At 43.3% G+C, this 16943-nt stretch overlaps 1 protein-coding gene across 1 annotated transcript in view; it reads left to right on the forward strand.

The window, feature by feature from the left end:
• The window catches only part of dnah2 (dynein, axonemal, heavy chain 2), a 77262-nt gene that overhangs the window by 8380 nt on the left and 51939 nt on the right, over window positions 1-16943 (forward strand). Inside the window, exon 2 of the mRNA XM_076170791.1 lies at window positions 11065-11199. Within this exon, the coding sequence (XP_076026906.1) occupies window positions 11065-11199 (135 nt within the window). The remainder of the gene's footprint in view (window positions 1-11064; window positions 11200-16943) is intronic.

Genomic DNA, 16943 nt, shown 5'->3' on the forward strand with positions numbered 1-16943 from the left:
GCTGTAACTTTGTGCTGCAAAGCAAAGTGACTAATCAGTGCGATCATCTATAAAAAAAAATAAATCATCAAATCTTCCTAAAGCATTATTGTTTTCTGTCACAGCTGTGTTGTCTTTAGTCACCTTCCGAGTAGAAGATCAGCACTCCCTCCAACTTTCACAACAAAGCAGAGCAGATGTTCCCCCACAAAGCCACAGTTCTCAATTATGGCGCGTTTTATTTTTTGCCACTCAAACAACACAGTCACCAGCAGTATGATCTGACAGGAACACACATTTGCATGGATTTTTCCGACACCTTCAGCTTGTTTATCTAGCACTTTGAAAATATGGCCTAATTTTCTGCTGCAGTTTGTATCACTTCATGTGTGCGATCCACACCCACTGCAGCCCTCACACAGAATGGAACAGATGTTTCCTGAAAACCTATTGTTGGATTATAATGTATTTTAATTTACGGCTATTCAAACCTTGGTAGCTAAGAAACAAGAGACATCAGGAAACTAACAAGCATTTCAGTATCAGTGTATCAATCACTCGCGTTTCCTCATTTCTATTCTATTTCTGTTTCAATCTCCTCTTTGTCTTCCTTCCTATCAGTATTTTGTCATCATGCAATCTTTTTTTTTGTCATTTTCTTCCTGTCCTTGCCTTGGTCACTGTGGGACGATTGGAGTATTCTCTGAACCACAACACAAAAAGGTTAGAGGAGCAATCTCCCCACCATTATGTGGACTGATAGAGTGCTTTGTTACCTTCTGAGATCTGCCTGCACGCACACACACACACACCAGACCCACTGCTCAGTTCACACGACAAGTACATGACATGATTTCGCAAAACCCCCCAACTTTCAGAACTGCTCAGATTACTTTCCTGTAATGCGATGTCTTCATGTACTCAGAGTACAGGTGCCCAAATTACAAAATCTGTCACCTCTGTGGATCAGAGAACATGCGAGAGGGGTAAAACATGCAAGAAGCCACTGATTTTGCCAATGTGGGCCCAAGTAATGAGGAGCTAAAACCAGCATTATTCTATACTCTCTCTATACGGAATAACAATGCATAGTTGTAACTTTGCTCTGCTTTGACTTGTGCTGCAAATCTGTTGTGCCTTTCTGCTTTTTGTCACAACATGAATCTGAATTATGGTAAATCATGTCAGACAGATAGGAGATTGCAGTTTGGTTGTTAGCACTTGTTTCGTGGACGGCTTATTGCAATCAATCAACGCTTCATTCAAATTCTAGGAGGGAAAATATAGTCCAAGTGGCAGGAAAGTGGGCTGGTAGTTCAGTGCCATTTGCTAGTGAGACTTGTAGGCTTGTAGTAAAGCTGCTGCGAAAAAGGATTCAGCACACAGCATTACAGTGCCAATATGTTTTTACGCTGTATAAGTGTGCTACACCTTCTCCAGTGGCTTAGAGATGATAGGATTTTCTATAGGCTCTCAGTGAAGTGGGCACGTCTGAAATGCCTGCTGAGGGCTCACATGGAAGGTAATAATAAAGCTGTCTCCATAGCCGCAGATCTTAAGGGACCACAAGTCCTACAAGCAGTGCAGTAATATAAGATTGGTGTTATAGCATACTCTGGATCAGGTAATACAGTGTTGTGACATTTTAGCAGAAGTAGAGCAAATGCAAAAGGCAACTAGACTAGACGTTTGAAAGGGGTCTAAACCCAGCAAACCCTAGCATGTCGGCATGGGTCTACAGTCCTTCAAAGGGAATGGCATTTCAGGTGCACAGGACAATTTGCATGTCTCTAAGTCCAAAGTCCAGGGACTAGTTCAAGAAAGGAGTTAAACCCCTGGAAAGGACCTGACATGCACCAAGGTAGGTAGAGAAGTGTTCCACCCCTTGAGTCAATGCAGCAAAGAAAGGGGTCCAAGCTCCTCTACTGTATGGTGCACAGAAGTTTCTCACACACTTGTTTTGTGTGGACCAATAACACATTGGGAACCATTGACAGGGCAGGAGAGAGACAAGCAAACCAGGGAGCTCTTCTGAAAAGATTGAGAGATGGGGAGAAAGGTGGAAAGAGGCAGACGCAACGCTTGATTGAGATGGAAGTGGCATGTCGATGGAAATTGGAAGTGAAGTATGAGCCCTGCTTTCGGTGCGCACGCACACACACACACACACTCACATACACACATAAGCACACACAGTCACCATCAGACAATCAAGTGCGGAGGGAAGGTTTCTCTCCAAAACTCAGTCTCGCTTTCACCCTCACACATCATTACCTGGAAACCCCATTGCCTTCTCTTGAGTCACTTCCTAACGGCTTCTCTTCCTGTCCACCCTCATTCGTCCCTACTGTAAAGAGGAGGAGGGGGGAGTAGGGCAGAGCCAGCCAGCTCCACTTTTCCTTCCACAACCCCCGCCCTCTCTTCATCTCTGTTGAGGCCCAGTGTGGATGCTGCTCACTGGAGATACCAGGACCAGCAGATTACAGCCAAACCACCCCTGCCATTCACTCTCATCTCTCACTTCACATCATGTATGCTCCCTTTTCCCCTTTGTCCTTTGCCCTTGTTATCCATTCAACCGCTCCCTGCGTACCTCAACATTTCCTCTCTCCTTCATCTCCCCCCTCTCTCGTCCACTTCCCCTGGTTCCCCTGGTCTGGCCCAGACTTCTCTCTGCACACACACATTTTCCCTGCAGGCACACATGCACACATATTGGCATTGTTTCACTCCGCACAAACCCCTACTTGGCACATTCCATTATTCACTCACACACCCAGGCATGTTCCATCATAGATTCAGATGCTCACAACAGACCAAGGGCCCACTAAGGAGAGGAGTGTTTGTTTGTGCGCCTTGTGCTCTTCAGTTTGTACCAAGTATTAATCCTTCCTAGTAGGCGGCGGCTCTCCCATCTCTCTGTTCTCTGCTGTTTTTAGATTCTTCAAGATTCTGTCAGATGTGTTGTCCCGGCCACCGTAGGCTTCTGTTGTCAATGTGTCTATAGACTTAGTTTGGTCTGTGTGTGTGTGTGTGTGTGTGTGTGTGTGTGTGTGTGTGTGTGTGTGTGTGTGTGTGTGTGTGTGTGTGTTCCCAGTTTGCCTCTGTAATCTTTTTTCCACAGCGGTGCCACACACTTGGCATACACACGTGCATGTGTTAAAGCCTGGTGTGTCCAGGTAGGAATATAAATCCGTGCTAAGCTTCCTGTCACACTGCCTCATACGTTCAGCTTCGTCTCCACAGTGTGGGCGATTGCACAACTTTGCTCCTTTCTTCCTGGAGAATCACATCCCATCCTCTCCTGGCGTCAACATATGATATCGTCTTACACGTGACCCAGTAACCTTATTATTCAACCTTGTTATGATATCCAGCTGCATGTTGACACCTGCCTTCTCTTTAGTTCCCTGTGTCAGTGTGTTAATCAGCCAAACACGCCTTGCCCCTCATAATGTGACCAATATTAGATCATTAATCATCATGATCATCCTGGGTGAACCTGAGCAGATCAGCCATGTTCACATTTACCTTCAGGTGTGATTGTATAGATCTGTGCTGTTTCTCCTCCCTCTGTTCGTATCCAAAGTAATCAATCTGTGCCAAGGACTTCTCGGGGCAGCTTTGACACAAACAAATTATTGCCGCCACTTTGACACACACCTGTGCAGGTTTGGAACACGCGTGCACACACAGTCATCCATGTTCACCGCAGCTATTGAACATATTCACCCCCTCTTTGCATCCTTCGCTTCCTCTCCTTCTTTTCTCCTATCCCATCTACCCGTCACTAATTGCTCTGCCAGTTTCCCTTCCTTCAAATTCATTGCCTTTCATGCCTTCCACCTCTTATCACGGTAACGCGATATTTATCTCCCTATTGCTCTCCCTCTGATCACCTGTTCCTCCCTGCCTGCTCCCAGCTGTGTTTGCGCACTGCAGTCTGTGCACTGAGATGAGATGGCTGCGACGCCTCCGACAGCTGGGACACAACTGCCAATCAGTCCATCAATCAATCACCCTATCGCTCTCTGGCGTCCTCCGGTGTGTGTGTGTGTGTGTGTGGATGCGGGCACACACCAGGGCATTTGACTGTTTCCATTTGCATCTTTTATCCCCCTTCATATTTCTTTATCATGCTGGATTCTATCACATTTCTACCTTCTCACCATGAAGTCCCCCCCCCCCCCCACCTCCCATCCTCCTCCGTATTCATATCAATCAGGATTTGTAGAGTAGTAGTGTCTCCTCAGTGTACCATCTGCTTAGCTGTGTGATGTGTCCATGTGTATAAGTGTGTCAGTAGATTTGTGAGTGTATATGAATATGTGTGTGATTGCATATGCATGCTTGAGCGCTTGACTGCTCCTCAACTCGACTTGTTTATCTCTCCCCGCTACCTTTATTTGCCAAAAGGCTCAATCCCAGAAGGCTTGTGACAGTTGTACTTGTAAAGACGTGTGTTTGTGTTTCCTCTGGTGTGTTTGTCTGTCTTTTCCCCGTAGCTGTTTGGGTCTCATTGATATATGAAGTCGTTGTGTGTCTCCCTTTGCTCTGTGGTGTTAGCGAATCAAACCGGTGGTACCAGAGTGTGTGTGTGTGTGTGTGTGTGTGTGTGTGTGTGTGTGTGTGTGTGTGTGTGAGCCCCACATAAAGTAGCTCAGGCTAAACTGGTGAAAGTTGGGGCTTTTATTATTCCAGACTTTTTGTCATACTGTAATACATACAGCAAAGGACTTTTTTGAAGTTCCATTTGTCATGAACTCATAAATACTGTAAATTCTTCACACTGAAATCATTTGTTGCACCTTTGGTGAATACGTTGACATATATACGGTTTGCAGTGGCTTCTAAAGTAAATCTAAGATCGCAAAGTCACCAGAAGTTGAGAGTACAAGGGATGAAGCAGAATCTCCTCTTGTCACCATGGTGTTAATGTGACTTAGACTAAGCAGCAACAAGAGGATTTATCTAAAGTGATGATTAGGGTAATTGCATGTGTTGACACAATGCTTACTGAGGAATCTGTATTGATGTTTCATCTCACTTCTTCTGTCCCACATGCTGCTCCGCGTCTCCACCTCATAGATGAGAAACCTGTTAAGGACCGGATTGATGAGCTGTAGACGAGACAATTACTTCAGAATTAAAAACGGAAATGGACTTTATGACTGTACCGTATAACCGTGTCCTTCCAGTTTGTGTCTGGCAGCTGCATGTGTGTGAGTGACAATTCCTGTTACCTTAACATAGCAAATATATTAATAAGAGTATGAATAAATAAGAATTGCCTCAATTATCCAAATTATATTGGAATAGGTTACAAAGTAAGTTCTCCAAAACCGGCAAACCTGGACTGATTTCCCCCTGAACTGGCGAGCTGTTCACTGGAACATGAAAGTGTAGCAGAAGGAGAGAGTTCTCAGGAGTGGAGATGCATCTGGCCTCAGCTCGTCCTCCTTGGAGAGGTCAGACATGTTTTGAAGAGTAATTAGTAGAAAGATTTCCGAGTTACTCTTAACTTATTGCTTGTTATTTCAGTGAAGAAGTGGAGAGAAAGACGGAGGCAAATGTTCAATCAACTCAGGTTCATATGTACACACACACACACACACATCGAGAATAATGGCTGTAATGGATAATGGGTGTTTGTGCGGCATAGTTAATGGGTTGTGGAGTTTATTGTTTGTACTGTTCAGTCTTATTTAGTACATTTATGTTGTAAAAATTGAACATTTGATCACCAAAAAGCGAATGGGAATGAATTGTTTGTCATTTCAGTATAATCTCTGCTGGTTTTTGGTGTTCTTCAAATGGCTTTAGACTTAAAAGACATCATCTTTAAATCAGCAATAAATGACAAATCCATGGTTAAACATTTACTAAATCAATTCAATCATAGCTCGTGAAAATGTTTTCAGATAAACTCGTTCTTTCTGGTTGGTAAACGCGAGAAGAATCCCAAAGCCGGGCCTGGATTAGGAGCTGAAAACAGGAAATCCAAGTGACTTGATGCATTTAGCTGACAGTCTGGCTCTTATTACCAGAGGGACAGACTGGCAGCCAGCAAAACACCACAAACTAACCAGTGTAAAGATACTCCTCTCCTCTCTCCACACACGCTGACAATGAGCGTTTCCGTACCTCACAAGAATCCATTCATCACAGAGCAAATCCATTAATCGTTGAATACACTTGTAATTTTAATTAGTTAGCACTTTCTCTGCTGTCTGGGTGTTATTAGATTGTCACCCTGTTGATAATGTGCAGCATGAATGTGCGTTAATGTTGATTGTCACCTCCTTGTCTTCTGCCCGCGGCCTGCAGCTGACGATTTGTTGTGCAGCTGCAGTGAATAGTGAAAGAAGCTGCGTTGCAATCATTCCCTGTGCATTGTCATCAGTAAATGAACTAATAAACTAAACTGCGATATTCCTCACTGTACCATAGAAGGCCTTGTGGGGCCAGATGTGCTTCTGTTGAGACATTTATGAAGGTTGTATAATCACAACTGTGAATAGCGGAGGTGACATAAAGCTGTCAGTAGTCCATCATTTTTTTACTGCGTGTGTGAGCCAGTTTAACAAAACTTTCTTGCTCTCTGGAAGTTTATTTTTACGTCGTTATGTGTCCATAAATGTGACACACGCTGCCCACGCCCACTGAAACACATCGGAGCGGGAACCAACTGTGTGAAGCTGTGTATGTTCGCCCCGTTTCTGTCAAATGATCAAAGAATGCCTAAAGCTACTTTCTATAGCAGCGTGCTTACATGTGCATATGGTCACATTAATGGAGCCGTAAAGCTTTTATGAGCTATTTGCATGAGATGTTATTGAATAATACCCTGAAGAGTAATGTGGTCATCTTGATTAGCCATAAATCTACTTACCTACCTAAGATAAGGGGCTTGGAACAGTGTATCACATTGGCAGGGCTGCATTCATCTCCATGTGTTGAATCATTCCATGCATGTTTGCCTCCCTTTGTTTCTCTTTAGCTCTGTTGATGATTCTTTCTCTTGTGCCATCTGTGGTGGAAGCCAACCATAACCCTGCCCCTTTATATATGGATACCTTTCTTATGATTCATCTGTGACCTGGGAACTGATGCAAATGTTTTTTCTCCAACCTTTCTGCACACTAACTGCTCACTGTCTGCATTCTTTGGTTGAAAGCAGGGATACAACATGTTTGACTTCAGAGAGAAAGATGACGATACTCCACAGTTTTTCTTGTATTTGCTTGATTCCATGTGTTGTTGTTCTTTGATTCTGTCTGTGGTTTAGTGGAAGTCTGGGGTACAGAGCTCAGCTGTACAACAAATGTACATTAAGACTCTGCCCTCTTCCTTTTCTCTTCTTTAGCATCATGGTTTGTCTAAAGCTTGAGGTTGGGCGTGTTGTTGTTAGGTTTGAGGTGTTAGGATAGGGCGTTCATTCAGTCAAAGTGTGTTTTTCTGTTCATGCATTTTGATTTTGTAAATTAAATCATACAGACACACACACACACACTATTAAATGAATTCAGCAGACAGACAGTGTTGGATAAATACACACACACACACACACACACATGGCTAAATATAAGGTAGGACAAGCCGGCCTCACTCCCAGCATGAGCAGCGGCCATGCAAATGTGAACTTGCGCAGGTGTTGTGTGCTTGCGTCCGTGTCTATTTCCCGGTGTGTTGTGTTTGTGCGTGTGCGCGCTCTCTCCAAAACACGTGGCGGCTCTGAATAGCCTCCATCTCGGCTTCACTACAATTAGAGGCAGAGTGCCGCGTCGCTCCAAGGCGCCGCAATTAGGCTGAGTCACGTCAGCGCTGGACGGATCTGATGAAGGGCTATTAAGAGAGCCAGGGATGATGGAGGCACTCATCACCCCCCAACCTTTACCACCATCACCATCATCACCATCCGTCACCACAAACCCCCCCCTCCCGCCGCCGCCACCCTCCCTCCTCCTTCTCCACATCCATCACCATTACCACCCAACCTTCCTCTGCGACTACTCTAAACAAGAGTCATTCTAACCTGGCAGCTCTCTCCCCACCATCTTTCCCTCCTCTCTCGTCTACATCTGTCTCACTTCCTGCCATGGATTCGTATATATTTTGGGATAAGTGCTCTTCATGAATCTTACACCTGCTTTCTCTCTCTGCCTTTTCCAACTTTCTATCCTTCACCCACTCTCCTTCTCTGTGTTCATCTGCTCATCTATTCATCTTCCTCCCTCCAGCCTCTGTGAGTGGTTCCCTCTCCCTCTTCCTTCCTCTTATTCTAAATCTGAGCCATGCATCTCTTTTTAATAGCTCAATTTCGCTTATTCTGCCCTTATCTTCTCCACTTTGATGCATTCACCTGGCTCGCCTCATTTTGCCAATATCGGTCTATCTCTTCCACCCTCACTCTTTTACTCTCACACCTATTTTCAATATTTTAGCTCAAAGACTTCTCTCTCTCTCTCTCTCTCTCTCTCTCTCTCTCTCTCTCTCTCTCTCTCTCTCTCTCTCTCTCTCTCTCTCTCTCTCTCTCTGTGTCTCCTGCTGGCTGGCAATGAATATTTTTGGTGGCTTTTAGGTGCTGCGATCACAACCAGTGGTATTTTAGATAATAGAGTTTGGTATAAAGTATGGTATGGTCTACGTAAAGTTTAGTATTTTAGGAGCTACAGTTGTTGTATCTGTCTTTGAAGTCACATTAGCAGAAGTTTTATTGGACAAACACCTTTCAGCAGGCAATTTAATCCCTCATTGACTAAATGCAGATATTAGAACTCTATTTTGCGCTTGTTTGACTCAGATTTTGCCCCCTAATCTCAGTGCTGTTGTGTTTTAGTCGATTTAGTTCAAGCTTCACTGTGAGCTGCAAATGTATTCCATATTTTGGCAGTGTTATTGATCTGATTGTCTGGCGTGTTGAGGTGTGAGACAGTGCTGTCTCAATCCTAACCCTTACAGACTTAACAGGTCTTAACAACTTCTCCTCCCATCTGTATCTCTCTGCATATCACCATGGTTACTCCCAGTCATTTGTTCAGTCTTCCATTTCTCCCAATTGATTTACGATCATTATACTATATTATTAGGGGGGGTGGGAGGGCAGGGGTTTGTAGAGTAGAACTGAGCAAAGTCTACCTGTATACGTGTGTCAGATGAAGACATTATCAATTACTTGGTCTCACGTAGACACTCCTTAGTGTCTATGCAATAATTACCTCTTAATTACCGTCTGTAATTACCTCTCTTTGTGTGTGTGTGTGTGTGTGTGTGTGTGTGTGTGTGTTTGACTGGGAAGTTGTTAAGTTGTCACAGCTTTAATTTTCTGGTCTTTTCTTGCACAGATGTCTTATGCTATATGTTTGTTCCTGATGTTTAGTAGGCTGTGTTCTTGCTTGCGTGTGAAGCGCCCCCTGGTGGGCGCACGACTCACTTGCATTCTCACTTCAGCTTCATCAAAACAAGCTTTCTGTCATTGAACTCCCGTGGATCATCTCTCTCCGTTTCCCTCCTGACAGGGCGACGGTTGTTTTTCATTTAACACGTTTGGTTGATTTTTAAATGCATTGCAATATTTCATTAGAACAGCCGCCGAAAATAACTTAAAGGAGCTCATTAGCCCCTACATAGACAAGGATTTACAAATGGATTTGTAATTGAATAATCTCAGCTGGGTCATAGAAAGAAAAGATTGATTATTTTTTTGCGCACAGCTTTACTGTTCCTCCACCAAGAAAACTTAATATGTTTTTCTTTCATTCCCTTCCATCGCTCATTGTTGTCTTAATGTACCCAGATTTTCTAAATGACACCATCAGGGCAGGGCTCGTGTGTCTTTCCTACATCCTCTGCCTCCGGTGTCTTTCTCTCATCCTAATGTCTCCATGTTTGCTCCGGGTGCTGTTCTTCTTCCTCCTGTCTGACATTTTATCCTCCTTCATCACCCTTTGCCATCCGCCTTTCTAACCTGCCTCACTGGAATTACCCTGATTATGATTATATCCGTGACAATAATGATAACTACTGCCGAATTGCAGGCACTCTCGCTCGAATCCAACACCCCAGAGAAAATGATGCCTGAAATGTTTCCTTGCTCTCATTTTTCCTGCTTGCCTCTTTCTGTCTTTTTTGTTTCACTGGGTAGTTTGTACTTTTCCGTGCTCCCACCTCTCCATGCTCGCTCGCTCGCTCGCTCGCTCACTCTCTCCCTCCACCTCACCTCTTGTCTCTATTCAGTCTTTTTCAATTTTCTGGCAGTCTTTCATCTCTGTTGTTGTCCTCCTATCAACCTTTTCTGGTCCATCTTACCTTCACCACTTGTCCCCAGCACTCTTTTCTTACTCTCCGTTAGGCCCCTTATTTGCCCCCCCCCCCCCTCCCTCACTCCCTCCCTCCACCCCTCTATCTCTCCACTCTCCCTCCTCTCTACCCTGCTTCATCTGCTGCCACAAAGGAGCACGATAGATTTGCTTTTCAAATAAGCCCGAGCCATGTTGCATTCAGGAAATAAACATTGATAGAGTTGCCTTGGTCCTTGAATATGTGAAATTGACAACACAAAATGGCTTTGTTACTTCCCATCTACACTCATCTGTGTGTGTCCTTCCTCCCACTTCCTCCGCCTGTTCTGTTTTACGTTTCCCTTTGATAGTGTGATTGCATTTTAAGTTCCACCGAGCCCCATTGGACGCAGGAGAGATTTGGTGGGACATGAAAATCATTTTTTTTGCAGATTTGGACCCACAGATATTGAAACTCATTTCCTGTGTTTAATATTCTGTATCCATGTATTTACAAAACATTCTCTCACTTTATAAATTGTACTCATGGATCTCTAAATCAATTTCACCAACTGTTCATAAGAATCTAATGAACAGAAACTAATCATAAGATGCACAGGGGAATGGTTTTGGTTTAGTTGAGTTTTCTTAAGAACTTCAATTTACAGGTACAGTTTGCAAATCCATACAGTACAATAATAGTATAAGTACTCACAGATTATTAAACTATAGTATCAGGTCCTACTGTTATGGCTGTGTTGTTTACAAGATGTGTATAATGTCCTGTCCTCCTCCTTCCATGTAGGACTCCCAGACTGTGTGGCTCAACCAGACACTGCAGGAGATTAAGAACGGAGGAGAAGGAGCCCAAGTGTCAGCTCGTTTTGTTCCTACAGCAACCAAGATACACGACCTCTTCAATCTAAGCGATATCTCCAAGGTACAGACAATAACACAGGATGAGACGGACACCATTGCACATCATCATCATTGTACCCATCTGGTATCTTAAGGGAAATGCTCCTGGCTCCAGTGATCCTGATCTTGGTTTGACGTTTTGAGCTCAATTCAAAATCTTTTCATCCACAAAATGATTGTAAGTTGTTTCCGTGACCTTAACTTGACCCCCAAATTGCTTATAATTCCCATTATATAATTTAGAAACAACAATTCTTGATGAACCCCAGCCTGACCTTATAGTAACAAAGCTTTGGTTGATGCACTGATGTGCTGCTGTAGTGTTCCATTGGCTTGCCTGCTAAACCTGCAGAATGTATGCATTAGTATCCTGTCAGACTCAAAGGCTGTTCAAAGTGCTTTACATAAGGCACAGTAATGGGTTAAACTTTAGAAGACAATTTAAAAGAGGTTTGACATTTGAACTGAACTATCTCTGCTTTTGTCTCTTCACAGTCCAGGTCAAACTCTCTCATTCTGCTCTGTTCGTTGTGATAATAAGGCCTCATAATGTCGCAGTTTAAAGCTGTAATATTCCCCCTGCGTCCCTATCAGCCCTCTTCTCTTTCTCTCTTTCAAGTTCTGTTAAGTTTTCTGCTTTCTTGTCCCCTGCAGACTTGTGATATTATCAGCTGGAAATCTGAATATCAATACTTTCTCAGCGCTGCAGTCCCGTTTTTATCTCGGTGTGAAATCTCCCAGGTATTCCTCCCTCAGTAAGCATGGAATACACACATTTTCACACACTACAATAACACGTACTGTAGCTCCATCTTCATATGTGCACATTATTCTTTGGAGAGTTTCCATGCATAATAGCGGTATTGATCGTTATGTAGCAAATACATCAGCGCTGGGTTGACAGTTTTATTGGAAATCTATTTGTCCAAATATAATGACTCAATTAAAGTCTATTGTAAAGTTATGACAGTTCCCACAGCGTTTTAGCTGATATTATCATGGACTAATCAATAGTCTGGGAAGAAAATGATGCAAGCTAAGGTTCATCAGCTTTTCATTACAAACACGACCGGGCAGGTTTTTGCTTTTTAGGTCTGTGTAAGAAAAAACAAACACAAGAAACATAAAAGGTGTTCTTGTTTGTGCACAGATGGTCCAAATAACAACCTGGCTTTGTTTATTATGTAGCAGAGATAAGCAAGTCCCCATATAACGTTCAATGAATGACCTTTTATATTGAAATCTCTGTATTAATAGCAAACTAATTTTTTATTCACTGAGTGACAGTATCAGATGTTCTACTATGCTCTCAGGGGAAAGTTTATGTTTTCCCTCTTCCAGCACATTTTTCTGTTTTTTGTGTGAAATTCAATAAGATATGCAGCGTGCGGTCAAATGAGTCAAAATGCTGTTGCTCACATTTGAGCCCCTACAGTACATTATGAATCATTTGTCCTTAACATTCCTGCTGACCATTTGTTCTGTGTTGCCAGTGTCTGCACGTTTAGTCTTTACATCACGTGGAAATGAATATAAAGTAATGTCTAGCACCGCGAGCGTTATACACATTGAAAAAGAAATGGAAACAAGATCACAGATGTGCTTTTGAAAACAATGAGCATAAATGGAAAGTAGGCATGCATGGGTCAGAACATTGGTGTCATGTCTCTGCAGGATCTCAGTCATCCTAGTAAAGGCTTGAAGATGTTTTACCGCTCATCCAAAAGGCTTCTTCGGTTTCAAGATCAAGATTCAACATTCCTTTATTTGTCCTTTTTCATGCTCCAGGTTTGTAGCCTGTAGCTGTCTGGAACCCCCTTGTGTCCTTGGTGTCAGTGAAATGACTGGAGATATACTCCTTTAGCCTCTCTAACTCCTCTTTTTGGTTCGTTTCTTGCAGTATTGTATGTATCCGTGTCATCATAACGCCTCAGCAAGGAGCAATAACCTCCCCCGTTAGCCAGGAGTTGTTGGTGGGACGCCTTGAATTCAAAGCAGCCCTGTAGAGATGGAACAGCCACCTGTTTCTGTACACTCTGATGTCCTGCACTACGAGTAGCTCCTGTCTCACCCAGGGCCTGTAGGCAGAGCTGCCAATGTGAGGTAAGGGGGCCACAGTGTATCCATTGTTGATATTTGTATATAAATGATCCAGTGTATTATTCCCTCTTGTTTCTCATGTAACATGCTGGGGGAGCTGAGATAGCACAGACATTAGGGTTGCCTTGTTAAAGTCCCCCAGCAACGAAACAAATCAGGCTGGGCTGTCTGTGGTTGACTGAGAGTGTTGTAAAGTTCTCCCATTGCCTGATTTACATCTGCACTCAGGGGATCCTACACTGCAGTAATGAGTTCTGACAGACTGGTGAGGATGCCAAGGATTTAACCTCTGTGGAGTCACGGTCTCCACAGACTACAGACCACACCTTCACCATTGGTTCCCTGCAGCCTACAGTGTAGCAGCCTGCGTGTTGGCACATTTCCTGGTCATTACAGAGCTGTAATGAGAAAGCTCAGCTCAGAGAGGCACAGTGATATCACAGGTGAGAAGTCCTTATGAGCCCCCTAGGAGTGTTTGCCTCCCATCTCTGTTGTTTTGGTCATTGTCATATTTTACCACTGTGAGGTTTATTCCTTTTTGTTGCTCTTGTGCAAATACAATAAACAGCCACAATTAGGAATGACAGCGTAAACACAAACCTGTCACACTGTAAACGTCCTGTTTGCTCAGCTTATACAGCAACAAACACAAACACAAGACGGAAATAGGGGTTTATAATTGGTCCATACATTACAGTACGGGTCAGCATCTAAAAATGGCCGTAGATATATGATGATAGATTAGGTAATGAACTGGGGTTTAATTATTCATTGCCGTGCCAGTGGACTTTAAAGATTAAAGAGATGGATCAATGACTGCAGACTGAGATATGAATGTTTATCTCCATGTGTGTGTGTGTGTCAGGTGATTTCCCCAGGGAGCTTCATGAAGACTCAACTGTGACCTATTTGTAGTGCCCATGAGCCAGGCACTGTGGCAAACCCAGGTTGGCTGAGGACTCATACACAAGCACTCGCACACAAACATTGCCTGCTGTTTTCCAGACACAGCACCGCACGGATCCCTTTACACAGCGTGTTCGACTCCACCGTGTTACTTTCTGTCCATTCAGTCCAGAGCATCAGCACAACTAATACCTGGGCTTTGTCTTCTTTCCCTCTCCAGTGTCTTTTTGCTGTTTGTTCTATGCAGGTTTTGTGATTCCAGACCACTTTAAAACACCTTTAAAGCACGCAGCATGAGGTGCAGCTAAAAGCTACCCTGTAGATCGGATGGAAAAAGGCCTCTCAGAGCCGAACGCCGCTCGCTCCATACGGCTGTCAATACGAGGCTCGACTGCAAGCCTCTGCAGACAAAGAGCCATGCATCGCTATAGAAACCACAGGCATCGACTCTCCACTAATGGATTGAGCTTTTTTGTGGCTATGTGTGTTTTTGTGTCAGCTGAGGTTCATGGGTGTGAACACATGTCCACTCAAGTCCCTTTGAAAGGAAACAAGGACCCTGGTTATTGGTTTGTTAGAATAGAAACATGTTAGTTCCATGTTTATATATTTTTGTGATGTGATAAGATGCAATGATAGGAATGGTGTGAATAAAAAAAATATTATTTCCATAATGTTTGGCTTTATTTAAATTATCTTAAGGATGTTGACCCCCATTTTCAGATCATTCTCTCTTTTCCGACTGTACGTGCATGTGTGTGTGTGTGTGTGTGTGTGTGTGTGTGTGTGTGTGTGTGTGTGTGTGTGTGTGTGTGGTACTGTGGGAAGTACCACACACACGTGAACTTGCATTTGAGTACAAATGTGAGTTGTCATATCCACTTTTTTACTTGTCTATATGCATGTGTTCCCGCAGTGCTGTGACCCCCTGGTATTCCAGGTCGGGATCACAGAGCAGAAAGGCAAGCGGGAGTTCAGAGAGGGTGTATCGCACTAGCGTCACACACACACACACACACACAATTTGAGGGAGCGTGGCAGTTTGTCACCCTACAATCTTTTACCCAGGAAATAACCCAAACGTCTGGAAATTAAAACAAATAACTCTTAAACCAAAAGGCGGAAATGAAAGCAGATTAGATCGCCGCCCTGTCCTGATGTAACTTGGCCTCACTCACATCTCCTCTGTCCTGCTGTGGCTTCTCCCCTCCTCTCCACTCTAGGCTCTACTAGTTCTGTGAAAAGAGATCGTAATATGAAAACAACATAAAAGACACAAAGATACAGTTGTGCCTCAGATTATACAAAAGCATTCATGTAGTTGATAATTGCAGTGAGTTATATTGCTGGGCTGTCTGAGCGTAGAATATGAATTGTCTCAGCCTGCTGGCCTTATGTTGCTGATCCCCTCTAAATGGAACTCTTCTCACAGATGCCATTTGTCACAGTTATTCGCTGTCATTTTGTATTTGGTCTCCTGCTCCAAGTAGCTCCCTTCCAACTGAATCTCTTCAATGCCAACAAATTGGAGTTTTGAATGTGCAACGAATAAGAATAAGTCATTCTTATTAATTCATCTGTCAGATAATCAAGTTTTCTTTTTTCTTTAACTCTTCATGTGCCCAGGCCAGGCTGACTGAGCACACACTCCAGCACCTCGCACATTTACAGCCAAACACATCTGCTACTGCTCACTGATCAGCACCACCAGAGCAGCAGAAGGCTCAATGCCTTGCTCATTGGCACAGGGGTAGTGTTTAAGGGACAAAGGGGAAACCACAAATGTTCCATTCTAAAGCTTATTTACATGTGGTGTACACTGCAGGGGACTGATAATGTTGTTTACCTAAATTAACCCCAAGATTTATTAAGAATATTCTCTGACCGCCTGCTAATGACTTTTTGGCTCAATGACCGCCAGCTTCACACTTTAAATTCCTCAATATGTCTTTGCAAACAGAACAGTAACAATTACGGCAATGGCTTCCAGTTCAATCTAAATGTGTAATTATTGTGGGTGCAGTGTGAAACTAAAGCTGGCATGTGCATATTCTTAAAGCTGCACGTAGAAAATGTATTCCCTTATTAGTATTATTATTATTATTATTATTGTTATTGTAGTCCTGCTTACTAACCAGAAAATTTGACTTGTAAAGGCTGGAGACTTTATCTCCTTGAAGCTCATTTCATTCCAAATTTGGCTCCATCCAAACCCTCCAGCGGCTGGTTTCTGGGGTAACTGAGTGAAACCGTTGTGGGCTAAACTTTTTCCCGAGGCCTTTATGATCAGACAGTCGCTATGAAGATTTTGCAGCATTTTGAGTTTCATGGATTTGCAGTCTTTGCCACCTTAATGACCGTCAATAGTGTATGAATATTTCAAACTGTTGCATGGCAGTTATTATATGTCTAGTCCATCTCATGTGACACATCTATATCCATCCATCATCCAACCCCTATCCTCTAGTGGGTCGCGGGGTCGCTGTATGTCGCGCAAAATTGATTTGATTGCACTGACTGACTGTTTATTGTCTGAAGAAGATTTTGGTTGCAGACAAATTTGCATTAAATTGTTTTCGTATCATGAAATCACTCAAGCATTAAAAAGAAAAAAACATCTCCTGGTGGCTTTCATCTACCTTCTAGATGAAGAGCTGAGAGGTGTGTGAGTGAATCAGTGACTAAGACCATGACAAGCTTTGGATAATTAGCTGTTTTAGAAAAGCAATGTCATTCCTATAACATGATGCTTTTGTCCAC

Source organism: Genypterus blacodes, unplaced genomic scaffold (genome assembly GCF_046128005.1).
Source record: "Genypterus blacodes isolate CSIRO-AG114 ecotype Tasmania unplaced genomic scaffold, CSIRO-AGI_Gbla_v1 ptg000232l_1, whole genome shotgun sequence".
NCBI lineage: Eukaryota > Metazoa > Chordata > Actinopteri > Ophidiiformes > Ophidiidae > Genypterus > Genypterus blacodes.